This window comes from Schistocerca serialis, chromosome 1 (assembly GCF_023864345.2).
Source record: "Schistocerca serialis cubense isolate TAMUIC-IGC-003099 chromosome 1, iqSchSeri2.2, whole genome shotgun sequence".
NCBI classification, from domain to species: Eukaryota; Metazoa; Arthropoda; class Insecta; order Orthoptera; family Acrididae; genus Schistocerca; species Schistocerca serialis.
Genome location: NC_064638.1, coordinates 617,878,864 through 617,906,376, shown reverse-complemented (window position 1 = coordinate 617,906,376; position 27,513 = coordinate 617,878,864). Strand labels below are relative to the sequence as shown.

The 27,513-nt window shown below is 41.6% G+C and overlaps 1 protein-coding gene across 9 annotated transcripts in view; it reads left to right on the top strand.

Annotated features, from left to right (window-relative positions):
• The window catches only part of LOC126477859 (histone deacetylase 6), a 329,968-nt gene that overhangs the window by 108,528 nt on the left and 193,927 nt on the right, over positions 1-27,513 (top strand). For 7 of the 9 annotated variants that reach the window (XM_050103654.1, XM_050103651.1, XM_050103657.1 and 4 more), the window contains 2 exons: positions 3,147-3,339; positions 18,388-18,447. In XM_050103654.1, coding sequence (XP_049959611.1) covers positions 3,147-3,339; positions 18,388-18,447 — 253 coding nt within the window. Of the gene's footprint in view, positions 1-3,146; positions 3,340-18,387; positions 18,448-18,488; positions 18,549-27,513 lie in introns of all 9 variants that reach the window. The other 2 variants (XM_050103652.1, XM_050103653.1) reach the window with 2 other exon arrangements.

Genomic DNA, 27,513 nt, shown 5'->3' with positions numbered 1-27,513 from the left:
CATGCTGTAGTTTGTAACGAAATTTTTTTTCCATATAGTTCAATAATTGTCACCCTCTATGTTCTACCGTTACATTTATTTGCATTATGTGTTAACAGCAGTGATTTACATCTGCTGACTTAGGTGATGTTTCATACTAGTATGATGTTGTGCAACTGTTATTTAGAATAGCACTTAGTTTTCAATGTGTTAACGCATTCAGCCACCTCTGTCGTAAGCTTCCATACTTGGACAAACTGCAACATTGTTCAATTCTTCATATTTATGAGAATTTTGATACCTAACTGCTTAGGAGTATGTAAGTGAGAACTGATTCTCTGCTGTCTCTCTCTCTCCATTCTGCCCAGAATGTGACTAATAAAAGACAAAAATTTCGGTCTTTTTTGTGTGTAAAATTGCCACACAACTAAGAGACATTATTTATGCTTTAGGTAAACAGTGTTGAAGGTTTGCACAATTTTCTTGTCATTAAGCAAGAAAGGGAAGATGAACAATGAGATATAAGGTCTTTGGGGTTGTACAAGACATATTAATGTTTTTCATACTGGAGTACTGAATAACAAAATTCATTATTCTTTGCATCGATGTGTTAATTTTTTGCTGTCATATGTGTTCCTGTCGAGAAAATTATTCACTTTTACTTGCTTTTATCTATATATAGCTAGTAAAATTTATAGACGTCAATACCTTGTTGTTGTTGTTGTTGTGATCTTCAGCCTGAAGACTTGTTTAATGTGGCTTTCTGTACCAGTTTGTTCTGTGAAATTTTATTCATCTCTGCATAACTACTAACTGCTGCAACATAAATCCATTTAAATGTACTTACTATATTTGAGCCTTGGTCTCCCTTTACAATTTTTTGCCCTCCACACTTCTCTCCATACAAAATAGGTAATTACATCAGGCCTCTCTTTTAATCAGGTTGTGCCATAAATTTCTTTTCTCCTCCATTTGGTTCAGTACCTCCTCGTTAGTTACTTGATCTACCTATCTGATCTTGAGCATTCTTCTGTAGCACCACATTTCAAAAGCTTCCGCTTTCTCCTTGTGTAGACTGTTTATTGTCCAAGTTTCACATTTGTACATGGCTTATACTTCAGACAAATAACTTCAGAAAAGATTTTCTGCATTTAAATTTATAGTCAATGTTAGATATCTCTTTCTTAGAAAAACTTTTCTTGCTACTGCCAGTCTCCATTTTAAATCATATCAACATTGGCAATCATCAGCTATTTTGCTGCCCAAATAGCAGAGTTCATCTACTACTTTTAGTGTCTCATTTCTTAATCTCATTCCCTCAGCATCACCTGATTTAAATTGACAACAATCTTTGACTCTTATTTTGCTTTTGTTGATATTCATCATATACCCTTCTTTCAAAACACTTTTTGTGTTCTTCAACTGCTGTTCCAAGTCTCTTGCTGCCTCTGACAGAATTACAATGTCAATAGCAGACCTTCAAGTTTTTATTTCTTTTCTCTGAATTTTAATTTGCTTTCCAAAATTTTTCTTATTTTCACTAACTGATTGCTCAATGTACAGATTGAATAACATTAGGGACGGGCTCCAAACTTACCACACTTCCTTCTCAATTAATGATTCTCTTGTAAGTAGAATCTGGTTGCTGCACTAGGTGTAGATAAAATTTCTCTCCCTGTATTGTATCGCTGCCACATTCAGTATTTCAGAGTGTGTGTGACGGCCTTTCACCGCACATCGGCCTTAGCAGTCTGGCCCCATTCTATATATGCCTAGCTCTCTATGGCTGTCTGCTAATGCAACAAGTTTCTTCTTTGTGTGGCTAATTCTGCCAACAGCTCTCGATTCTGCTGTCCGACCGGACATCTGTCTACTATGGTCATTGCATACTGGGACATAGACCGTAGCTCCAGGCACAGGTAGGCTTCCAATGGCGTAATCTCATCCTCCGTTAGGGTCTTCCCTTCATGGTGACATTATCAGATTTCAGGCTTAAGCATATGGTGTCACGAACACACTACATGGCAGTGCACTTTGTAACAAGCATGTCAGATACAAAGTATTGACACTTACCTGCACCATGCCACCTGCCGATATGTAAAATAGCGCTTCGTGCTGAAAGGCATTCCCCCTGCCCACATGATTGATGACCTGCTAACAAAGTTTCAATCCTTGTGTCAGCAAGAGTGATGTTTGTGCTGTTGAATACTCCACAACAAGTTTGTGTGTGTTCTGTATCCCATACTCACCTGGTTGTGTAAAGAGTATTTATTTTTGGGAGAGTCAGCACTAAGGATGCTGTTTTTAGAATGCTGCTCTTTTATTTAGTGTTGTCACAGCATCAAGTGACTCTTACTAAGAACTATTAAATTTTGAGATCATTCTGTTAGTTTTTACTAACCCTTTGTGAATGTTATACAGTATGCAGTACCCAGCAAGCCTGTTCTCAATTCATCATCTTCAGATTAATTTTTGTGATTATTTTATTAAGTTAGCTAAGGATACTTTTCTACAAGAGCATCCCAGTCAACATTGTCAAAAGCATTTTTCAAAATATATATAAATGTTTTAAATAAGTTTTGCCTTCCTCTAACATACCTTCTAACATAATTTCTGGTGACAGTATTGGTTTACATGTTGCAGCATTTCTCTGCAGCCCAAACTGTTAATTCATGTCAGTGTTGTGCAGCTATGACTTATTAAACTGATCATTTGGTTATATTCACACTGCTCAGCCCTGCCATGCTTGGAGTTGGTATTACATTCTTTTTTGAACTCTGAAGGTATTTCACCAATCCGATACTAGGTGGAATAGTTTGTTTATGATATGCTCTTTCCAGGAACTCAGTAATTTTGTGGGAATGTTGTCTTCACCAGAGGCCTTGTTTTGCCTTAGAGCTTTCAGTGCTCTGTCAGATTCTTCTCACAGTGTCATATCTCTTTTCTAATTTTTATTTACTTCCTCTTTTTGAAGATTAATGCCTTAAAGTCCATATTCCTTCCAACTTCCGCTTTCGCTTTTTTATTTAGTACTGAGTTCATGATATTCGTGCAGCAGCTCCTCTTTTTAATTTTTCTTCGAAGGGTATTCGTACAGTTAAACAGAAAGAAAATGCAGTAATTTTATATTAATGACAAAAAAGATAAAACTGTTATTTCTTTTATAGGGTTGTGTACTTTTCTATTCATCGTTATGAACATGGCTCCTTTTGGCCAAATTTGAGAGAGTCTGATTATGACTACATTGGGGAAGGAAAAGGAAAAGGATACAACTTTAATGTACCACTGAATAAAACAGGAATGACTGATGCTGATTATTTAGCTGTTTTTCATCACGTTTTATTACCAGTGGTTTTGGAGGTACGTATTTCTAACTACACTTACTTTCTTTAAGTTTTAATGGGCAATGATAATCAGAGTTATTAAATAAACATTTGGTAGCTTCTGTATTCATAAATATACCTTTCATGTGGATAGAAAAATGCAATAATCAATACTGATTTATTTGAAACTAGACTACATTTTAAAACTTGATTTGGGGACACAGAACTCCCTCAAGTGAAGTGCATATGTACACACGTTACTCTTAATTTTCACTTTTATATATATATATATATTGACACTTACTGCTCAATGTACAGATTGAATAACATTAGGGACGGGCTCCAAACTTACCACACTTCCTTCTCAATTAATGATTCTCTTGTAAGTAGAATCTGTCTGCTTGTGTCTGTGTGTGTGGATGGATATGTGCGTGTGTGCGAGTGTATACCTGTCCTTTTTTCCCCCTAAGGTAAGTCTTTCCGCTCCCGGGATTGGAATGACTCCTTACCCTCTCCTTTAAAACCCACTTCCTTTCGTCTTCCCCTCTCCTTCCCTCTTTCCTGATGAGGCAACAGTTTGTTGCGAAAGCTTGAATTTTGCGTGTATGTTTGTGTTTGTTTGTGTGTCTATCGACCTGCCAGCGCTTTTGTTCGGTAAGTCACCTCATCTTTGTTTTTATATATATATATATATATATATATATTATTTATTTTTTTTCAGTCACCACACACCTTTAATTTCCAGTGTGTTTCTGAATCCTACTTTTTCAAGTAATTCTGGTTTTCATTGAATTCCTCTTTTTTTAAAGCTTAAGACCCCCCCCCCTCTCTCTCTCTCTCTCTGCTTGAACTCTGATAAACATTACCTTTCACGCGTGAGCATTATCTTGGCTCTGATGCTATAATCTTACTTCTGAATGTGCCTTGTAGTATGGTGATTATCTTTCTTTGCAGATCCTATTTACAAACAGAAGTATGAATAGTTTTAAATTCCTCTTGTTATTTTATAATATCATGCAGAGATAAAACAATAATTACGGGGAGTTCAGTTATAATTAATGAAATCCAGAAAAAGAAGGCAATAACAAACCAGAAGGATCCAAAGGGGGACAATGGTGCACTCAGTATAATAGGTGTAGGTAGATATACTAGATACTGGATAGGTATGTGCTGCCAGAACTTGAATGCACCAAATGAAATGGAAAGTTTGAGAACATCATGTAAGTTGTACGAATGAAAACGTGTTCTACTGAGAGATCGGTTTTTGTGCAAGAATGAACTTCCTCTGGAATGTGTTCAGTTGGAGAGATGCTTGGTTTCTTTCGCAAATCACATGCACAGTATCTCACAATGATGTAGAACGTACATTTCCAGCACCCACTTAACCATTATTATATTGCTCAATAAACGTGCCACACACATTTCATTGGTTTTTGTGTGTTCGTCTTTCCTCACACACTTAGAAACTATGTTGTCGTGTGTCTGTGTGTTATTCACCATAAGCACAGTTCATCCTGGATATTGCTCTTCCATTCCCCATTCTTACATCCTTTTGCTTATTTGTATGAATATTTTATTACTGATGTTTCAGTTTAAACTAATATATCATTAAAAATAATAAAATGTAAATGGATAGATTAAAAATCTACTCACCAAAGGGTGGCAGGCACACACACACACACACACACACACACACACACACACACACACACACACGCAAAAGGTTTTAACTTTTACAATCTTTCAAAGCCAGTGATTCCTTCTTCTGGCAGAAGAGTTGAAGGGGAAGGAAGAGGTGTGAAAGAAAAGTGCTGGAGAGGTTTAGGGAAAGGGGTACAGTTCAGAAAAGTCACCTGGAATCCTGAGTTAGGGGAGACTTGTTAGACAGGATGAGAGCGAAAGACTAATTGTTGAGAACTGCACTGGAGGAGATTTGAAAACTTGAGATCTTAAAGGTGGAAGACAGGGTAATATGTGAGACAGAGATTACTACTAAAACCCTGTGCATGAGTTAATAAGATTGAAAAACTAAGTGCATTTTGTGCAACTGAGATGGGAGGGGTGGAGGGGGACAGTGAAAAATAGACAGATCAGAAAATGAAAGATGTAGAAAACTAAAATAGGGTGAAGAAAGGAGTAGTTACTGTGAAGGAATGCTGAGATGGAAGGCATTAATGTAAATGAAGACCAGGTGGATGGTGAGAATCAAGGATTTGCTGTAGTGCTAGTTCCCATCTGTGAAGTACTGAGAAACTGGTGTTTGGGGGAAGAATACAGGTGGCACATGTGGTGAAACAGGGGCCGAGGTCATGACTGTCATATTGTGCACCATGGTCTGCAACAGGATACTGTGTGTTGCTGGTATACCCCCTTTGCCTATGCCCATTCATCGTGACTGATAATTTGGTTCTAGTCATGCCAATGTGAAAGGCCAAACATTGTTTACATAACAGCTGGTATATGACATGTTGTTTCACAGGTGTTTTGCCAGTTACAGAACTGAAATAGGTGGTGGTAGGAGGGTGCACAGGACAAATCTTGCTGCTGGAACGATCGCAGGGGTAGGAGACGCAGGGTAGAGAGATGGGTTCAGAAGTAGCCTAGTGTCTGACAAGAGTATTGTGAAGATTGGGAGGGCAATGAAAAGCTATTTTAGGTGTGGTGGGCGAAATCTCAGACAGAAAGGATTTCATTTCAGGACATGATTTTAGGAAGTCATGTCCTTGTCCAAATAGCTGATTAATATTCAAGAACAGGATAATATTGGGTGACAAGTGATATGCTCCGAAATTGTCTTGTGGAGCGATTAGCAGTACCAGGATTGGATGTGATGGCTTAGGAAATCTGCTTGTGAACTAGACTCTTCGGATAATTACCTTCAGTGAAGGCTGAGGTAAAAATGGTGGTGTGTTGCTGGTAAAAATGGTGGTGTGTTGCTGTAAAGAGTCACCATCCAAACAAATAGGTTTGCCTCGAATGCCAAGGCTGTATGGGAGGGATTGTTTGACCTGGAAAGGATGGCAACTGTCAGAATGTAAATACTGTTGTTTGTTAGTAGATTTAATGTGGACAGAAGTGTGTAGTTGGCCTTTGATGAGGGTGAAATCAACATGAAGGAAAGTGGCATAGGATTCAGAATGGGACGAAATGAAATTTAATTCGGAGAAGGTACTTACAGATTACAGGAATTTTATCAGGTCAGCTTCAACACCAGCCCCCCCCCCCCCCACCACCCCCCCCCCCCTCTCTCCCCCTGCGGGTCTGGGGGTTAGAATAGGCCCGCGGTATTCCTGCCTGTTGTAAGAGGCAATTAAAAGGAGTGTCATACGTCTCGGCCTTTAGGTGATGGTCCCCTCTCAGGTTTGACCTCCGTATTTCAAATTTATTCCAAAGAGCGAGCCAATTCGGGGAGGGCGCCTTACTTGGTTCAATGTGTCCATCGTGCATTGAGATCTTTTGCCCCTTTCTCGTCGTCGCATTGCAGTCCCGCCCATTCTCCATACCTTGGGCGAGGATAAGCCGAGGATAAGCCGTGCGCTATGCAGTGTTGCTTTCTGTGCTGAAGACGACCATGGACTTCTTTGCGCCTGATATCCAGCACGGTAGCCAGTCCGTTGTGGTTGGGCCGCCATTTACCCTGTTGGTTGTAGCCCCTGACAACAGAGGAATCACTCTGCTGATGCCTGCGCCGTTAACTCCCCACGTGTACCAAGGAGTAGGTGCCTATCTCCCTGGTGCATTGGGACTCCCGGCAGTGGCCATCCTGCCAGGTGGCCCTTGCTGCGCCTGGGTGGCACGCGTTGGGAGGGCCCTTGGTCAGAGTGGGTGGCATCAGGGCGGATGACATGCAATGAAGCGTGGTACATCATCTGTTGCTGGTGGCCAGCCACCAGCTTTCTCTAAGCATTTGAGGGCTTAATTTAATGCAAACTATGTTTGACCCCAAATCGTTCCCCTACCTAGCCAAACCATGGGAGGAACAAAATGGTTGGCAGTGAAGCTTATTCGCCCCGGTACCTAGTATGTACGAGAGCTGACGGGGAGTCTTTCACGACGATGAAGCCTAAGTTCTTTGTGGAGTATTTAGAGGACAAGTTTGGAAAGGTGGAGGGCTTGTCCAAAATGCGCTCTGGGTCAGTTTTAATAAAAACAGCATCGTTTGCCCAGTCATGAGCATTACTCGACTGTGACAAGTTGGGGGATGTTTCTGTTACCATCACGCCCCATAAGAGTTGAAATATGGTCCAGGGTATTATATTTCACAGGGACTGTCTATCGCAGTCTGATGACGAGCTGCGCGCCAATTTGGAGCGGCGAGGCATTCATTTTGTCCGGCGCGTTCATCAGGGTCTGAGGGATAATCAGGTTGCCACCGGTGCCTTCATCTTGGCCTTCGAGGGTGATACATTGCCTGAGAAGGTCATGGTGATGGTCTACCGCTGTGACGTCAAGCGCTATATCCCTCCCCTGATGTGGTGCTTTAATTGCTGGAAGTTTGGCCATATGTCTTCCCGCTGTACTTCCAACCCCACATGTCGAGATTGCGGATGCCTGTCCCATCCCAATACTCGATGTGTCCCACCTCCCATCTGTGTCAACTGCAGAGAACATCATTCACCTTGCTCACCAGACTGCAATATCTTACAGAAAGAGTGGAAAATCATGGAATATAAGACCGTGGACTGACTGACCTACAGTGAGGCTAAGCGGAAGTTTGGACGCCTCCATCCTGTTTGTATGACTTCCTCTTACGCCGCCACTACCTCTGTTCTAACCCCATCATTTCCATCTACAACAGTCACCTCCCAGAGCTGGAAGACCACACCTGCCCCCTTGCTCATGGGGTGGCACTACCCTCCCTGTTGCTCTTGTGCCACCTATTTCAAGAGCAACATCCCCCCACCCATCGGGGACATCAGTCCCCACCTCTAAGCTGGAGAAGTGTCCAACTTCGTCGGCTCCTGTCGCTCGCAAGGGGTCCCTTGGGTCCCTCCCTTCCCAGGTTTCCATCAGTGGGACAGATGATGCCCGCTAGTGGCTGAAGTGCCCACAAGCAGCTGGTTGTACGGCTTCACGATCCTCCTCTGTCCCAGAGACTGAATCAGTGAAGCCCTCCCAGCCAGTAAAATCCAAGGGGCAGTGAGAAAAGTCCAAGAAGAAGACCTATAAGACCAAGGAAATTGCAGTGGCACCCACCCCACCGCTCCCTACAAGCTCTGTGTCTGAGGATGAGGTGGAGACTCTGGCGTCCGCTGAGAACCTAGATCTCGACGGCCCCTCAGACGCAATGGATGTCGATCGCACATGTCGTCTGTTGGTGGTAGCAGCTGACCCGGCGGCGTAATCTGCCTTCTCGGTCCCTTCGCGCCTTTTTCGACCATGGACAATGTCATTCTCCAGTGGAATTGCAGTGGTTTTTTCCACCTCCTTGCTAAGCTTAGACAACTTCTCAGACTTTTCCCCTTCTTCTGCATTGCTCTCCAGGTAACTTGGTTTCTGGCGATGCAAACCCCTGCCCTCAGTGGCTATCAGGCATATTATAAGAATCGGGCAGCTTATGAGAGGGTATCTGGTGGCATCTGCATCTCTTTACATCGAGTGTGTACCTCTTCAAACACCTTTAGAGGCTGTTGCTGTTCGGCTGTGGACACTTCAGGCTGTTACTGTCTGCAGCATCTATCTTCCACCGGATGATGATGTCCCACAGCATGTATTGGCTGCGCTGATAGCCCACCTGCCGCCCCCTTTTCTGTAACTGGGCGATTTTAACGCCCATAACCCTTTATGGTGTGGTTTGGTGGCAACAGGCCAAGGCACTGTCGTTGAGCAGGTGTTGGCACAGCTCGACCTTCCTCTCTTAAATAATGGTGCCTCCACACATTTCAGTGTGGCACATGCCACATACTCAGCCATTGACCTTTCAGTCTGCAGCCCTGGCCTTCTACCATGTCTCCAATGGAGTGTACATGACGACTTGTGCAGTAGTGACCACTTCCTGATCTTTCTGTCACTGCCACAGTGTCACTCTTCGGGCGCCCCCCCAGTTGGGCTATGAATAAGGCTGTCTGGGACTCGTTCGCCTCCATTACCACTGTTGAGCCTCTTTCTAATGACACCATTGATGTGGTGGTTCACACGATCACCACTGGCATTGTTTCTGCTGTGGAATCTGCAATACCCTGTTCTTCCGGGTCCCCTTGGCAGAGGACTGTGCCTTGGTGGTCACCCGATGTCGCTGAAGTATTTAGAGATCGCAGGCGGGCGCTCCATTGTCATAAGCAACACCGATCATTGTAACACCTCATCGCCTTTAAATGGCTCTGTGCCGGAGCTCACCGCTTTATTCGCCGGTGCAAGCAGGAGTGCTCGGAAAGGTATGTCTCCACCATTGGCCTCCGTACCTTTCCATCGCAGGTTTGGGCCAAGGTTAGGCGACTCTATGGCTATCGGACCCCAATCAGTGCACCTAGGCTTTTCCTGAATGGATCAGTCTGTACTTACTCCGACACAATTACAAAACTCTTAGCGGAGCATTATGCTCAGAGTTCCGCTTCTAGGAATTACCCGCTCCCTGAAAGAGCAGTTGGAATTTAGGAGCCGTTCATTCCACATGCGCCAACTCGAATCGTACAGTGCTCCATACAGTGAGTGGGAATTCCAGAGTGCCCTAGCCGCTTGTCCTGATACGGATCGCATCTGCTATCGGATTCTCAAACACCTCTCGGTGAACTGCCGGCGATGCCTCCTAGACCTTTTCAACTGTATCTGGGTTGAGGGTAAGTTCGTGTCTCAGTGGCGGGAAAGCATTATTATACCAGTGTTGAAGCCTTGCAAGAACCCACTGGAGGTGGACTGATACCGCCCCATTAGCCTCGCCAACGTTCCGTACAAGTTGCTCAAATGCATGGTGAGCTGGAGGTTGAGTTGGCTACTTGAGTCTCCGGGCCTTCTGGCTCTGTCTCAGGGTGGATTGCGTAAGGGCCGCTCTGCCACCGATAATCTGATCTGCCTGTAGTCTGCCATCTTTAGGGCATTTGCCTGCCTTCAGCACCTGGTAGTCATCTTTTTTGACATGCGGAAGACATACAGTGCCACATGGTGACATCACATCCTCACCACTGTTAATGGGAGGGGTCTTAGGGGCCCACTCCCGGTTTTTATTCAAAATTTTCTGTCGCTTTGTTCCTTCCGCGTGCAGATTGGTTCCTCCCATAGTTCCTCCTGAGTCCAGGAGAATGGGGTCCCGCAAGGCTCAGTCTTGAGTGTCTTCCTCTTTTTAGTTGCTATCAATGGGCTGGCTGCAGCTGTGGGAACGTCCGTATCGGCTTCTTTGTATGCTGATGCCTTTTGCCTGTACTATAGCTCCACTAGCATTGGGATTGCTGAACGGCAGCTACAGAGCGCTATCCGCAGGGTGCAATCTTGGGCCATCACGCACGGCTTCCAGTTCTCGGCTGCCAAGACTCACGTTGTGCATTTCTGCCCGCATCGCACTGTTCACCCTGAGCCGCGGCTTTATCTTGACAGGGAACCTCTTGCTGTGGTGGAGACGCAACATTTTAGGACTTGCTTTTTGATACCCCGTTGACTTGGCTCCCTAATATTCGTCAGCTTAAACAAATGTGCTGGCACTATCTTAATGCTCTTCGTTGCTTGAGTCACACCAGCTGGGGTGCCATTTGGTCTGTCCTTCTACGACTGTATCAGGCGTTGATTCATTCCCATCTCGATTATGGGAGCCTGGCTTATGGTTCGGCATTGCCCCCATACTTCTCTACGGGATCCGACTTGCAACTGGAGCTTTCTGCACAAGCCCTGTAGACAGCATACTTGTAGAGGCTGGTGTTCCACCATTGCGGATCCAGTGCCTACGTCTACTGGCCGCTTATGCTGCACATGTTTGTAGCTTGCCCGGGCATCCAAATTACTGTCTCCTGTTCCCCAACTCGGTCGTCCATCATCTAGAACTGCAGCCCCGGTCAGGTTGTACGATTGTGGTTCGCGTCCAGGCTCTTCTCTCTGGGCTTGAGTTTTTCCCTCTTCCACCTCTTTTCCGGACCCATATACGTATACCCCTGTGGTGTGTGCCCCGTCCATGCCTTTGGCTGGATTTAGCACAGGGCACGAAGGACTCGGTCCCTCCTGTGGCCCTCCTCCGCAGCTTTCTTTACATCCTTGCCGCATTTCATGGCTCTGACATGGCCTATACCAACGGTTTGATGGTTGCTGGTCGAATTGGTTATGCTATTACTCTTGGGGATAATTCTGAACAATGCTCATTGCCGACTGGCTGTATTGTTTTCGTTGCAGAGCTTGTTGCCATCTCTCGCGCCCTAGAGTACATCCGCTCCTGCTTAAGTGAGTCCTTCGTTATCTGTAGTGACTCCCTGAGTGGCTTACAAGCTATTGACCAGTGTTTCCCTTGCTCTTGTCTGGTGATGGCTATCCATGAGTCCCTCCATACTCTTTCCCGTTGCGGCCGCTCTGTGGTCTTCGTGTGGACCCTGGGTCATGTCGGCATCGCGGGTGATGAACTTGTTGACGCGCTGGCCAAATAGGCTGTCGGTGCACCGACCTTGGAGATTGGCCTTTCGGAGTGTGATCTTAATGCAGATGGTCTTTGGCACCTGGGGTGATGAATGGCTCACCCTGCCTTCACCCAACAAACTTCAGGTCATCAAGGAGACTGCAGGTGTGTGGCACTCTATCTTGCAAGCTTCCCGCAAGAACTCTGCTGGCTACGCATTTGCCACACCTGGCTGGCGCATGGTCATCTTTAGTGCCGCGAGGACCCACCTCTCTGTCACTGTGGATCAGTGTTGACAGTGGTCCACATCTTGCTGGCCTGTCCGTTTTTAACTGTGCTCAGGCAGACGTTTGCGCTGCCTGATACACTCCCTGCACTTTAAATGGATGATGCTGCAATGGGAGACTTAGTTTTGAGTTTTATTATTGCAGGGGGCTTTAATCACTTGATCGAAGGGTTTGTCCCCCTTTTTTTTTTTTTGTCGCACTCTGTGTGTGCTTTTAATTCCTTTTGTCTGGTCTTTTTCTTTCTTGTTCTGTGTCATCCCTGTTGCTTTTTTAAAAATCACTTTTGGGTGCTTCATAGTCATGGAAAAAGGGACCGATGATCTTTGCAGTCTGGTGCCTTCAGCCCTCACAAACCAACCAACCAATCAATCCACACAGGAATGATGTCATCAATATACCACTACCTCAGTGTCTTCTCTTACAAGCCTTCCAAGAATTTCTCACATCCAGCATTGCTTCATTATCCTCCGAGCAGACAAAAGGATCTACCACTGTGGTACTTGCCTGACAGGAGTATGTTAGTGAAGGTCTACTCCAGCTTTTTGACACCTCTACATACAGCATCTGCTATCAAGATCTCATCCCTGTGATTCAAACTGACATGCAGTCCCTCCTAAAAACCTCAGGCCTCTCACAAGGACATACACCTCAATCCATAGAAATTTGTACCCCATCCAAACCAAGCAGCCCCACATTTCACGTTGTTCCTAAGATCCAGAAACCCAGTCACCCTGGCCGTCTTATAATTACTGGCTTCAGAACACCCACCTAATGTGTATCTGCCTTAGTTTATCAACACGTGCAACTTCCCCCGTATATTAAAGATACCAACCATTTCCTAGACCGTCTGAAATCTGCACCTGTCCCACTCGAATCGCACACCTTGCTTGTCACAATTGATGCCACCTACGTCTATACCAACATCCCCCATGTACATGGCCTGTCTGCTACTGATCATTTCCTCAGTCAAAGCCCACCTGATTCCAAACCCATGACATCCTTCTTCCTCACCTTAATCAAATTTATACTTACCAACAATTACTACACCCTTCACCTTTGAGGGGCAGACAAACAAACAGATATACAAACATGGTATGGGGTATGGCCCTGGGAACCACGTTTGCTTGTTCCTATGCCAACCTATTCATGGGTTGCTTGGAGGGGCTTTTCTGGGATTCATAAGCCGTAAGCCTCAGGTTTGTTTTAGGGTGATATCTTTGCCATATGGACTGATGGTGAGGCTGACCTGTTAAATTCCTGGAATCTCTGAATAGCTTCTCCCAATTAAATTTCACATGGTCCTACTCTCAATCCTATGCCACTTTCCTTCATGTTGATCTCGTCCTCACTAAAGGCCGCCTACACACTTCCGTCCACATTAAACCTTCTAACAAACAACAGTACTTAACATTTTGACAGTTGCCATCCTTTTCATGTCAAACGTTCCCTCCCATGCAGCCTTGGCATTTGAGGCAAACCAGTTTGTTCGGATGCAGACCCTATACAGCAATACACCACCACTGTCACTTCAGCCTTCTTTAGATGAAATTATCACAAGAGCCTAGTTCAAAAGCATATTTTCTTGGGCCATCACATCCAATCCTGGTACTGCTGACCCTTCAAAAAGTACTTCGGAGCATACCACTTGTCACCCAGTCTTATCCTGGTCTTGAGTGTATTAATCAACTACTTTGACAAGGCCATGACTTCCTAAAATTATGCCATGAAATGAGATCCATTCTACCCACCACTCCTAGAATAGCTTTTCATCATCCTCCCAATCTCTACAATATCCTTGTCAGACACTATGCTCCTTCTGACCCATCTCCCTAACTTATGGCTCCTACCCACTGATTTCAAGACTTGTCCTGTGCACCCTCCTACAACACCTATTTCAGCCCTGTAACTGGCAAAACATATACTATCAAAGAGAGAACCACCTGTGAAACAACATGTCATATACCAGCTATTATGTAAACAATGTTTGGCCTTTTACATTGGCATGACTAGAACCAAATTATCAGTCAGGATGAATGGGCATAGGCAGAGAATGTATACCAGCAACACACAGTATCCTGTTGCAGAGCATTCTGAACAATATGACAGTCATGACCTCGGCTCCCATTTCACTACATGCGCCACCTGTATTCTTCCTCCAGACACCAGTTTCTCAGTACTTCACAGATGGGAACTGGCACTACAGCACATCCTTGTTTCTCGCCACCCACCTGGCCTTCATTCACGTTAATGCCTACCATCTCGGCATTACTTCACAGTAACTACTCCTTTCTTCGCTCCATTTTAGTTTTCTACATCTTTCATTTTCTGATCTGTCTATTTTTCACTGCCCCCCCCCCCCCCCCCCCCTCCCCAAAATCTCTGTTACACACAATGCACTTAGGTTTTCAATCTTAGTAACTCATGCACGATGTTTTAGTAGCAATCTGTGTCTTGCATATTACCCTGTCTTCCACTTTTAAGCTCTCAGGTTTTCAAATCTCGCCCGGTGCAGTCCCCAACAATCAGTCTTTCCTTCTCATCCTGTCCGGCAAGTCTCCCTCCCAGGGTTCTGGGTGACTTTTCTGAACTGTACTCCTTCCCCTAAAACCTCTCCAGACCTTTCCTTCATGCCTCTTCCTTCCCCTTCAACTCTTCTGCCAGAAGAATTAGCCACTGCTCCGAAGCTTGTAGAAGTCAAACCTGTTCGTGTGAATGTTCTCTCACCACTGCTTGGTGAGTAGATTATCTATCCATTTACATTATATTTTCAGTAATTTCTTATTTTCAGTGTTACATTAAAAATAATAAGGAAATTATCTAACTTTTTATACTGTACAGTAGGAAGTGAGGAAAGTGTTTTAAATAGTGAAAACAGTATTGATACTGTAGCTTAAACAAATAAGTCCGTTTCCTGATCCCCCCCACCTGATTATAACATGAGATTTGAGGTTTCTTTCTGAATTCATCATTCGAAAAATACTGGTTCGTCTTATATTCACAGGTCGTTATTCTTGCTGAGGTTAACATTTTTATGTTGTTTAATAGACTATATAGGGATCCTCTTTACATACGATGCTTTGAATATTAAGGCCATGTGCTGATTTATTTTGAAGAAATCATGATGATGGGCAAATAATATTTGCATTTGAACAGGCTAAAGTTTTCCTGATAAGACAAAACGCTTTACACAGTATCAATGTTGCTTGAACAATCGCATGACATTTGACTCATGGCACTAATGCAAGGGATACGTGAGAAACTATGAACTAGCCATCTGCTTAAAATTTGACAATTTTGTAAAACATAGGAAAAATAACACTAACTTCTATCATCTTACAAACTATTGCATTGTTGTATTTGAGCAGGTTTACATAAAAGTTATCATATATGGAGGGATACTGGTACCATGTACGAACATTATTGTTGCTTTTTAAGTAAAGTTAACATTCAAAATTGGAAATGTTGTTCTTCAAAAATCATTACTTGACTCTGAATCCATATCAAAATTTGATTTGATTATAAGATAATGTAATCATTTACTTATTGAGCTGCAAATGAGAAATTCGGTTGCTTAAATGTGGAAGACAGGGTAATATGCAAGACAGAGATTACCACTAAAACATCGTGCATGAGTTAAGAAGAGCTAAAAGCTAAATGCATTGTCTGTAACAGAGGTGGGAGGGGGACGGTCGAAAATAGACAGATCAGAAAATGGAAGATGTAGAAAACTAAAATGGCGCGAAGAAATGAGTAGTTACTGTGAAGAAATGCCGAGACAGTAGAAATTAACGTAGATTAAGGCCAGGTGGGTGGCAACAACAAAGGACATGTAGCACTAGTTCCCACCTGCAAAGTTTTGAGAAAATGGTGTCTGGGGGGGAAGAATCCATAAGGCGCACATGGTGAAAGAGGCATTTAGGTCATGACTGGAGCATGCTCTGCAGCAAGCTGTTGTGTATTGCCAGTATACACCCTCTATACACCCTCTGCCTATGCCCATTCATCCTGACGGATAACTGGGTGGTATTCATGCCGACAGACAGTCTGAGCAGTGCAGTGCCCAACAATAAGTCTTTCCTTTTCATCCCGTCTGGTTAGTCTTCCCTGACACCGGATTCTGGGTGACTTTTCTGAACTATACCCTTTCTCCTAAATCTCTCCAGTCCTTTTCCTTCAGCCCTCTTCCTTCCCCTTCAACTCTTCTGCCAGAAGAGGGAGTCACTGGCTCTTAAAGTTTGTGTATGTTAAACCTCCTCTTTTGTGTGTGTGTGTGTGTGTGTGTGTGTGTGTGTGTGTGTGTGTGTGTGTGTGTGTGTGTCCTGTCACCACTTGGTGAATAAGATTCCAATCAAATTATATTCTCAGTTATTAATTATTTTTGTTGACTATAATTATTGTGGCAAGAACAGACTACCGGTTTTGAGCTATAATGACTATGTTTAGATCTGCTGCAAAGTATGGGAAAAACACAAATACACTAGCACATTGTTCACAGCTTAAAACAATAAAATAGACCACAATGAAATTTATTACTGACAACATGTGCATTTGTGCTCTTTAAATATGAAGAGGCATACATGTTTTATAAAAATATGTGTAATATACTGGAGCCATAGGGGCATCGTCAAATGCTAAACATAAAATCAGTGCCAGCATTGTCAAATGTAAATAAATAATAGTATATACAAAAGTAATCTTCTCAGCAGCACTACTGTTCCAAATAAACTGCCATACAGTAGCCACAAAACGTTTGTGTTGCAAGTTCGCCAGATGTCGCTACTATTGGCATACACATATTCTTCAGTGATTAATTATATGATGTAAAATAAAGGGAGATACAATCAGTAAAGTCTGTAATGAGCTTATAAATTATAATAGACTTTACAGGAACAAGAAGCAATGAAATAAAACATGACAAAAGTTTGATTGTTAAAAAGAAAGAAGTTAAGAGATAGTAATTGACATACGCTCAAATGGCTATCTTATAGATAGTGAGATAAATAATAAACAGCTTTCTCAGTACACAGGATAATATAAAAATTACGAAACAAATAGCTAGGCATATCATTTGTTCCTAGTGCCTACTTTAATCACTGAACATCTCTGTTTTATATATCTTGCTGGTAGTTTCAACTAGTATAGAGTGCGTTACATATTTACTTAGTTTTCTTACATTGTGCGCATAACTCTAGTGTTTTCTTGCTCCTTCTCTGTTTTATATAATATACTTCATTAGCCAGATAATGTTGTTGTTATTATTATTAAAAATCTTGAACCACAGATGAAAGGAATAGTAAACAAAAAATGTAGCAAAGAAAACGGTCTGCACATTAATGTATAACATTTCTCTTATTTTATTTTATTTCTCCTTATTTTATCAAAATGTAGGCAAACTATAAGTGGCATAAATTTAGAATAGTTATGATGTAAACTCTTTAGACAGATACTTTGTGTCGGGAAAACAGTTTGCAATATTGATTAGTCAGAATATGTTAAAAATAACTTTTTCTCAAGAAGCCTCTTGAAAAGGTGGTGGTTGTCTTATAATCCAGGTTGTCTTATACTCAGGTAAATGCGATAGTTCCCAACATGCGTTGCTTACTCAGCAGCAACCAGTTTTTCAATAGTTTTTCCATTAAAAGTCAATGTACTACTACCACAAGTAAAAAATTTTCTGTTTGACCTATGAAAAACTGTATTTTGGAAACCATATTTGTTTATGAAAAGCATTCTTTTGAGTGTTTCATTTGCTGCCCATCCATTTCCTGTCTTCACCCACCCTAAATGTAGGAACTCCCAACATTTCTGTTACTTCACTCTTAATTTGCGCTATTTTGTTTCAAGATGTTGATTTTACATTATTTCATTCATAAAATCATAAATGATTTTCTGTCTTACTTTTAATCTTGCTCTAGTATGTTAATTCATTAGTTGTTGAAGTTTGTCTACCTTCGAGGCAAGCTGTGTAGTGTCATCCGAAATAATAATTCAGATATATTCCATTAGCACATACACGTTTCTCACTTTTCCAGTTTAAGAATATGAGAGCTTCCTCGAGATTAGTGGAAATAGTTTTGTGATATTGTCTGTATTGACTACTTTACTGTAAAAAGAAAATTCTTTGAAACTGAAGCCATATATACTGCTGTTTGCATGATAAGATTCTCCCACTTTAAATCAATAATTGATACTACCATTGCAATAAATAACTAAAATTTTGAACTGAACATTTGTTTGCAGTCAATTTTTGAAATATAATTTTTCTTTTTAGTTTCAGCCAGAATTGATCCTGATATCAGCAGGATATGATGCTGCTATAGGATGCCCTGAGGTTTGAATTTACTTACTACTTTTTTTATTTTTTTTATTTAGTTTCAACCTGAGCTGTTGATCGTGTCTGCGGGCTATGACTCAGCTTTGGGCGATGAGAAGGTAGTTTTGTTTTATGGTTTATAACATGATTTTATAAAGCTGTGAGCATGAGAAAAGATTATATATTTAATGTTAACTATGTGTTAATATGTAATCAGATAAAACCGCATTCACTATAACTTGTACTATCACAATGCAGAGTCCTGTTAAATCTGTAAAATATCAGCATGGAGTGTGTAATGGATGAATATGGGAAACTGTGTATGCTGATAGAGTGCTTCTTTACTTTGGCAGCTTCCTTCATTCATGAAAACAGCATGTACTAAACAGAGGTTAGATAATTTTTTCATTAGCTTTTCATTAGTTTTATTTCTGAACAAGAAAACATACAATGAAAACATAGCGGACTATGATCAATCTTGCTATGGGTTTAAGCGCACTTAAAATGATATTTTTGGTTCAATATTACAAAGAGAGGAAAAAAAAACTGGTTCTCAAGGATGCAAAAATGTATGTTTCACAATGAAGATGTTTTTGGATAGAAATAATGTCCAATAGATTATCCTTTATGGATATAAGACTTATTGACCAATGTAAAATGTTAGGAAGAAAAAAGGGGGGGGGGGGAATACTGAGACAAATTGCCTCATCAAATTGATTAATTTTGTAGTGGCAGTTAAGGGTTTGAATCCATCTTCAGACGATGACATATTTTGCCTCAACAAATTACAAAGGGAGTGTAAAAAGTTCTCGGTCTGGCACTGAAAGACCATTTTTCAGGAAGATAAGCCTCTAGATTTTGACATAAATTGAAAAAAGCTTAACACTAAACTGATGGGCCTGCAATACTTTTTCCCATTAAAGTGGTGCTGTGATCAGACCCAGAGGAACATGCAATGCTGACAGATCTCTGTATTGTTTTCTCCCAAATGGCATAATTTGGATGTGCACTGCATGGATATAGGATCTGCACATCATTCTCTTAGCTGATAACAATTTTCCAGACTTTGGAAGAGCTACCTATTATTCAGGTGACTCCTTAGATGCTATCACAAGGCTAAATATACCAAGCTCAAGAGTCCCAAGCAAGGGTAAATCCTTGGCAGCTACAGAGGCAAACACTTGTATGGGATCTGTATCTTGATGCTTGTCAAATGTTACCACAGTACGGTAATTTGATTTACAGTATACTGTTTTTGAGGAAAATATATGTTCATCTTTTTCACCATTAAAATGAGACAAATTGTTAAATATCTTCCATTGTTTTCTTTATTTTGCCATTTGGAGGGTGCATTTTAATAGCTGTGTATACTTTACGTGATGATGTGCATTTCTGACGTAGTAAGGACAGGAACTAAAATATTGATCACATAATAAATGTGTTATCTACATCTCTGTGATTTTTTTGAGTGCTGCACTCAGTGTTATCATCGACTGAAATAAATTCATCCACTCGCACTTCAAAACACTTCAATAATGTAGAAACATTTCTAAACAGTTCATAAAATGTCATCTCAGTTTCAAAATCTGCTGATTCCCTATGTGTGAAAGAATCTAGTACTTTGGAGAATGCCTCGTGGTGAGAACAATGTTGTATCGCATGATTGATTAATGATTTGCTTCTGAGTGTACAACTGAGTTACCGTTTCCATTTTGTGCTCATTATTTCAATAACTGGTCCAATCATAGTCTTCGGATGCTGAGAGTTTTGCTACTTTGTGTACTCGGTACCTGGACTCCAACCAGATTGTGGAATATTGTTGGTCCTGTGCTGCTATTTATAGCCTAGCTGATTGTGAATTTGACTTCCTACACCCACTATATGCTCTTCTGCTTTTCAGAGCCTGTACTGATATTTTCTGAAACGTTTATGGTCTTAGCATCTTTTCTTTTTGTAATGTTGATATGTTGTTGTTGTTGTGGTCTTCAGTCCTGAGACTGGTTTGATGCAGCTCTCCATGCTACTCTATCCTGTGCAAGCTTCTTCATCTCCCAGTACTTACTGCAACCTACATCCTTCTGAATCTGCTTAGTGTATTCATCTCTTGGTCTCCCTCTACGATTTTTACCCTCCACGGTGCCCTACAATACTAAATTTGTGATCCCTTGATGCCTCAAAACATGTCCTACCAACTGATCTCTTCTTCTAGTCAAGTTGTGCCACGAACTTCTCTTCTCCCCAATCCTATTCAATACCTCCTCATTAGTTACGTTATCTACCCACCTTATCTTCAGCATTCTTCTGTAGCACCACATTTCGAAAGCTTCTATTCTCTTCTTGTAGAAAACTAGTTATCGTCCCTGTTTCACTACCATACATGGCTACACTCCATACAAATACTTTCAGAAACGACTTCCTGACACTTAACTCTATACTCGATGTTAACAAATTTCTCTTCTTGAGAAACGCTTTCCTTGCCATTGCCAGTCCACATTTTATATCCTCTCTACTTCGACCATCATCAGTTATTTTACTCCCTAAATAGCAAAACTCCTTTACTACTTTAAGTGTCTCATTTCCTAATCTAATCCCCTCAGCATCACCCGATTTAATTTGACTACATTCCATTATCCTCGTTTTGCTTTTGTTGATGTTCATCTTATATCCTCCTTTCAAGACACTGTCCATTCCGTTCAACTGCTCTTCCAAGTCCTTTGCTGTCTCTGAAAGAATTACAATGTCATCGGCGAACCTCAAAGTTTTTATTTCTTCTCCATGGATTTGAATACCTACTCCGAATTTTTCTTTTGTTTCCTTTACTGCTTGCTCAATATACAGATTGAATAACATCGGGGAGAGGCTACAACCCTGTCTCACTCCTTTCCCAACCACTGCTTCCCTTTCATGCCCCTTGATTCTTATAACTGCCATCTGGTTTCTGTACAAATTGTAAATAGCCTTTCGCTCCCTGTATTTTACCCCTGCCACCTTCAGAATTTGAAAGAGAGTATTCCAGTTAACGTTGTCAAAAGCTTTCTCTAAGTCTACAAATGCTAGAAACGTAGGTTTGCCTTTTCTTAATCTTTCTTCTAAGATAAGTCGTAAGGTTAGTATTGCCTCACGTGTTCCAACATTTCTACGGAATCCAAACTGATCTTCCCCGAGGTCCGCTTCTACCAGTTTTTCCATTCGTCTGTAAAGAATTCGCATTAGTATTTTGCAGCTGTGACTTATTAAACTGACAGTTCGGTAATTTTCACATCTGTCAACACCTGCTTTCTTTGGGATTGGAATTATTATATTCTTCTTGAAGTCTGTGGGTATTTCGCCTGTCTCATACATCTTGCTCACCAGATGGTAGAGTTTTCTCAGGACTGGCTCTCCCAAGGCCATCAGTAGTTCTAATGGAATGTTGTCTACTCCCGGGGCCTTGTTTCGACTCAGGTCTTTCAGTGCTCTGTCAAACTCTTCACGCAGTATCGTATCTCCCATTTCATCTTCATCTACATTCTCTTCCATTTCCATAATATTGTCCTCAAGTACATCGCCCTTGTATAAACCCTCTATATACTCCTTCCACCTTTCTGCCTTCCCTTCTTTGCTTAGAACTGGGTTGCCATCTGAGCTCTTGATATTCATACAAGTGGTTCTCTTCTCTCCAAAGGTCTCTTTAATTTTCCTGTAGGCAGTATCTATCTTACCCCTAGTGAGACAAGCTTCTACATCCTTACATTTGTCCTCTAGCCATCCCTGCTTAGCCATTTTGCACTTCCTGTCGATCTCATTTTTGAGACTTTGTATTCCTTTTTGCCTGCTTCATTTACTGTATTTTTATATTTTCTCCTTTCATCAATTAAATTCAGTATTTCTTCTGTTACCCAAGGATTTCTATTAGCCCTCGTCTTTTTACCTACTTGATCCTCTGCTGCCTTCACTACTTCATCCCTCAGAGCTACCCATTCTTCTTCTACTGTATTTCTTTCCACCATTCCTGTCAATTGTTCCCTTATGCTCTCCCTGAAACTCTGTACAACTTCTGGTTCTTTCAGTTTATCCAGGTCCCATCTCCTTAAATTCCCGCCTTTTTGCAGTTTCTTCAGTTTCAATCTACAGTTCATAACCAATAGATTGTGGTCAGAATCCACATCTGCCCCTGGAAATGGCTTACAATTTAAAACCTGGTTCCTAAATCTCTGTCTTACCATTATGTAATCTATCTGATACCTTTTAGTATCTCCAGGATTCTTCCAGGTATACAACCTTCTTTCATGATTCTTGAACCAAGTGTTAACTATGATTAAGTTATGCTCTGTGCAAAATTCTACAAGGCGGCTTCCTCTTTCATTTCTGTCCCCCAATCCATATTCACCGACTATGTTTCCTTCTCTCCCTTTTCCTACTGACGAATTCCAGTCACCCATGACTATTAAATTTTCGTCTCCCTTCACTACCTGAATAATTTCTTTTATCTCGTCATACATTTCATCAATTTCTTCATCATCTGCAGAGCTAGTTGGCATATAAACTTGTACTACTGTAGTAGGTGTGGGCTTTGTGTCTATCTTGGCCACAATAATGCGTTCACTATGCTGTTTGTAGTAGCTAACCCGCACTCCTATTTTTTTATTCATTATTAAACCTACTCCTGCATTACCCCTATTTGATTTTGTATTTATAACCCTGTAATCACCTGACCAAAAGTCTTGTTCCTCCTGCCATCGAACTTCACTAATTCCACTTTATCTAACTTTAACCTATCCATTTCCCTTTTTAAATTTTCTAACCTACCTGCCCGATTAAGGGATCTGACATTCCACGCTCCAATCCGTAGAATGCCAGTTTTCTTTCTCCTGATAACGACGTCCTCTTGAGTAGTCCCCACCCGGAGATCCGAATGGGAGACTATTTTACCTCCAGAATATTACCCAAGAGGACGCCATCATCATTTAATCATACAGTAAAGCTGCATGTCCTCGGGAAAAATTACGGCTGTAGTTTCCCCTTGCTTTCAGCCGTTCGCAGTACCAGCACAGCAAGGCCGTTCTGGTTAATTTTACAAGGCCAGATCAGTCAATCATCCAGACTGTTGCCCCTGCAACTACTGAAAAGGCTGCTGCCCCTCTTCAGGAACCACATGTTTGTCTGGCCTCTCAACAGATACCCCTCCGTTGTGGTTGCACCTACGATACGGCCATCTGTATCGCTGAGACACGCAAGCCTCCCCACCAACGGGAAGGTCCATGGTTCATGGGGGGTAATGTTGATATAGATATCTGAAATCTGGCATGGCATGTCTTACGTGGTGCAGAATATTAGAACAGTTGACAGAAGATGGAAGGGACATCAGGGATACACTAGACTAAAACTACCAAGATTGTGGGATGGTGTAATTAAGGATTCTACTAAAGCTAAGATGTAAGAAAACATAATAAATATAGACAAGAGTTTTAAATTTAAACATAGCTTGTATCTGGCACTGAATTAATTAATATCTTGCCAGATATCACAAACCAGAGTTGGGAAAAACTAAGAGAATAAAGATTTCGCAGAATACCAGTATTGGTTCTGAAAAGTGAAAGAATGTCAAAGTATATAGTTGCAAGGGCAACAGTCTGGATGATTGACTGATCTGGCCTTGTAACAATAACCAAAACGGCCTTGCTGTGCCGGTACTGCGAACGGCTGAAAGCAAGGGGAAACTACAGCCGTAATTTTTCCCGAGGGCATGCAGCTTTACTGTATGATTACATGATGATGGCGTCCTCTTGGGTAAAATATTCCGGAGGTAAAATAGTCCCCCATTCGGATCTCCGGGCGGGGACTATTCAAGAGGATGTCGTTATCAGGAGAAAGAAAACTGGCATTCTACGGATCGGAGCATGGAATGTCAGATCCCTTAATCGGGCAGGTAGGTTAGAAAATTTAAAAAGGGAAATGGATAGGTTGAAGTTAGATATAGTGGGAATTAGTGAAGTTCGATGGCAGGAGGAACAAGACTTCTGGTCAGGTGAATACAGGGTTATAAACACAAAATCATATAGGGGTAATGCAGGAGTAGGTTTCATAATGAATAGGAAAATAGGAATGCGGGTAAGCTACTACAAACAGCATAGTGAACGCATTATTGTGGCCAAGATAGATACGAAGCCCACACCTATTACAGTAGTACAAGTTTATATGCCAACTAGCTCTGCAGATGACGAAGAAATTGAAGAAATGTATGATGAAATAAAAGAAATTATTCAGATTGTGAAGGGAGACGAAAATTTAATAGTCATGGGTGACTGGAATTCGAGTGTAGGAAAAGGGAGAGAAGGAAACATAGTAGGTGAATATGGATTGGGGGACAGAAATGAAAGAGGAAGCCGCCTTGTAGAATTTTGCACAGAGCACAACATAATCATAACTAACACTTGGTTTAAGAATCATGAAAGAAGGTTGTATACATGGAAGAACCCTGGAGATACTAAAAGGTATCAGATAGATTACATAATGGTAAGACAGAGATTTAGGAACCAGGTTTTAAATTGTAAGCCATTTCCAGGGGCAGATGTGGACTCTGACCACAATCTATTGATTATGACCTGTAGATTAAAACTGAAGAAACTGCAAAAAGGTGGAAATTTAAGGAGATGGGACCTGGATAAACTAAAAGAACCAGAGGTTGTACAGAGATTCAGGGAGAGCATAAGGGAGCAATTGACAGGAATGGGGGAAATAAATACAGTAGAAGAAGAATGGGTAGCTTTGAGGGATGAAGTAGTGAAGGCAGCAGAGGATCAAGTAGGTAAAAAGACGAGGGCTAGTAGAAATCCTTGGGTAACAGAAGAAATACTGAATTTAATTGATGAAAGGAGAAAATATAAAAATGCAGTAAGTGAAACAGGCAAAAAGGAATACAAACATCTCAAAAATGAGATCGACGGGAAGTGCAAAATGGCTAAGCAGGGATGGCTAGAGGACAAATGTAAGGATGTAGAGGCATATCTCACTAGGGGTAAGATAGATACCGCCTACAGGAAAATTAAAGAGACCTTTGGAAATAAGAGAACGACTTGTATGAATATCAAGAGCTCAGATGGAAACCCAGTTCTAAACAAAGAAGGGAAAGCAGAAAGGTGGAAGGAGTATATAGAGGGTCTATACAAGGGCGATGTACTTGAGGACAATATTATGGAAATGGAAGAGGATGTAGATGAAGATGAAATGGGAGATATGATACTGCGTGAAGAGTTTGACAGAGCACTGAAAGACCTGAGTCGAAACAAAGCCCCCGGAGTAGACAATATTCCATTGGAACTACTGACGGCCGTGGGAGAGCCAGTCCTGACAAAACTCTACCATCTGGTGAGGAAGATGTATGAGACAGGCGAAATACCCTCAGACTTCAAGAAGAATATAATAATTCCAATCCCAAAGAAAGCAGGTGTTGACAGATGTGAAAATTACCGAACTATCAGCTTAATAAGTCACAGCTGCAAAAATACTAACACGAATTCTTTACAGACGAATGGAAAAACTAGTAGAAGCCAACCTCGGGGAAGATCAGTTTGGATTCCGTAGAAACACTGGAACACGTGAGGCAATACTGACCTTACGACTTATCTTAGAAGAAAGATTAAGGAAAGGCAAACACACGTTTCTAGCATTTGTAGACTTAGAGAAAGCTTTTGACAATGTTGACTGGAATACTCTCTTTCAAATTCTAAAGGTGGCAGGGGTAAAATACAGGGAGCGAAAGGCTATTTACAATTTGTACAGAAACCAGATGGCAGTTATAAGAGTCGAGGGACATGAAAGGGAAGCAGTGGTTGGGAAGGGAGTAAGACAGGGTTGTAGCCTCTCCCCGATGTTGTTCAATCTGTATATTGAGCAAGCAGTAAAGGAAACGAAAGAAAAATTCGGAGTAGGTATTAAAATTCATGGAGAAGAAATAAAAACTTTGAGGTTCGCCGATGACATTGTAATTCTGTCAGAGACAGCAAAGGACTTGGAAGAGCAGTTGAATGGAATGGACAGTGTCTTGAAAGGAGGATATAAGATGAACATCAACAAAAGCAAAACAAGGATAATGGAATGTAGTCTAATTAAATCGGGTGATGCTGAGGGAAGTAGATTAGGAAATGAGGCAATTAAAGTAGTAAAGGAGTTTTGCTATTTGGTGAGCAAAATAACTGATGATGGTTGAAGTAGAGAGGATATAAAATGTAGGCTGGCAATGGCAAGGAAAGCATTTCTGAAGAAGAGAAATTTGTTAACATCCAGTATTGATTTAAGTGTCAGGAAGTCATTTCTGAAAGTATTTGTATGGAGTGTAGCCATGTATGGAAGTGAAACATGGACGATAAATAGTTTGGACAAGAAGAGAATAGAAGCTTTCGAAATGTGGTGCTACAGAAGAATGCTGAAGATTAGATGGGTAGATCACATAACTAATGAGGAAGTATTGAATAGGATTGGGGAGAAGAGAAGTTTGTGGCGGAACTTGACCAGAAGAAGGGATCGGTTGGTAGGACATGTTCTGAGGCATCAAGGGATCACCAATTTAGTATTGGAGGGCAGCGTGGAGGGTAAAAATCGTAGAGGGAGACCAAGAGATGAATACACTAAGCAGATTCAGAAGGATGTAGGTTGCAGTAGGTACTGGGAGATGAAAAAGCTTGCACAGGATAGAGTAGCATGGAGAGCTGCATCAAACCAGTCTCAGGACTGAAGACCACAACAACAACAATAGTTAGCATAGTTTTGAACTCTCATTTTGCTATAAATAGCGACACAGGACCAACAACAGATCACAGTTCGATTAGAGTCCAGGCAGTAAACACAACAGCACAGCTCACAGCACATGAAGATGATGACCGGGTTGTTCCTTGAAATATGCGTATAAAATAAAGTGACAACTCAGCTATATAACTGGAAGCAGGTCATCAATTTTCTGTTACTTTAGTGCCATCATCTTCCATGCAGAATGTACACTGCCAGAAAAAAAGTAAAGTACCCAGAAGACATGGTTATATCTCCACGTAACTTCATACGTGTACATTTCATCCACAGTATGTAAATGATTAGAGTTGAAATTCTCTC